We start from the raw sequence: 1043 nt of genomic DNA on the forward strand, positions 1-1043 counted from the left end.
ATTACATCATGAAAATTGGTTTTACTTCAAAAACCTCAAGTTTTTATTACACCTTGAAACAAGAGCAGTAATAATGCATGATTACCCATAATGCATCAAACCTTTGTTCCTGTGCACTTTTGTGTCCCAAACATGTTTCCACCATGTTGGCAGGGCATGAAAAATGTATCTGAGCTAAACTAAATAAAAATAAATTGCATAAATAAAATGATTCTCTCCCCTTTACTAACAATACACTTATGTCACAAAAAAAATCATTTTCCTTTGATTTCCAGAGAGTTCCACAAATGTTTTGTCACAATCGAGAATATTCTAGAGCTACTTATAGTACAAATTATACCTTGAGAGCCTGTTCTGGTGTCAGCTTGGGATCTATGTGTATTTCCTCCTTGAGTGTGGTCCACATTTTGGTTTCAGCTTCAGCGCGATGCTCTATGTCTAGTATGAGGAAGGCAAGCCAACCAAAAGCCTCAGGAGTGGCCATACGCTCTATGAGGGACGGGATCATTGTACAATTGCTCCCCGATGACATCCAGTTGACCAGAGTGGACATGGCCCCCTGCTGGGCACTCTCCTTGTAGTGGCTCTGGAAAGTCTCCTGGAACGCCGGCTGTATCAGCTCCATGCCGACCTTGTGAGTGAAGGCGACCTTCACCAGGTTATCCAACAAATAGCAGCAATTCCTGTACATACAAAACGTATTCCAGTCAAAATCCTGTTGCAACAATCAAAGATTCTTTCTGTAGAACGAAATTCTGGTGATAAAAAGGAGGATAAACTCAAACATTTTTTTTTTGTGAATGGATAGATATACTGTTAAAATTTACTGTACAGAAAAGCTTTCTCATCTTTTCTCATGCAAATGATCATTCATCTTTTCTCATGAAAATAATCCAGAATACCTATTTCCATGCATAACAGAGCCACTAAAGTTAACACAGTTTTCAAGGATTCATAATCTGCATCAACAACATGGTTTAACTCATTCAGCCCTGAATTTTCATAATGAACTATTCCAACCTTTGCATTGGAAGAGTTCAAAT

At 38.4% G+C, this 1043-nt stretch overlaps 1 protein-coding gene across 1 annotated transcript; it reads right to left on the minus strand.

Annotated features, from left to right (window-relative positions):
* Nucleotides 1-101: 101 nt before the first annotated feature.
* On the minus strand, nucleotides 102-683 carry LOC110440775 (ectopic P granules protein 5 homolog; the record flags this gene model as incomplete). Its single annotated transcript, XM_021483914.1, has 2 exons — nucleotides 102-179; nucleotides 341-683. Coding segments are annotated over 2 exons (421 nt in total), but the record flags the coding sequence as incomplete, so codon positions are not given.
* Between the last annotated feature and the right edge of the window lie 360 nt (nucleotides 684-1043).

The sequence above is a fragment of the Mizuhopecten yessoensis genome, unplaced genomic scaffold (genome assembly GCF_002113885.1).
Source record: "Mizuhopecten yessoensis strain PY_sf001 unplaced genomic scaffold, ASM211388v2 scaffold707877, whole genome shotgun sequence".
In the NCBI taxonomy this organism is placed as follows: Eukaryota; Metazoa; Mollusca; class Bivalvia; order Pectinida; family Pectinidae; genus Mizuhopecten; species Mizuhopecten yessoensis.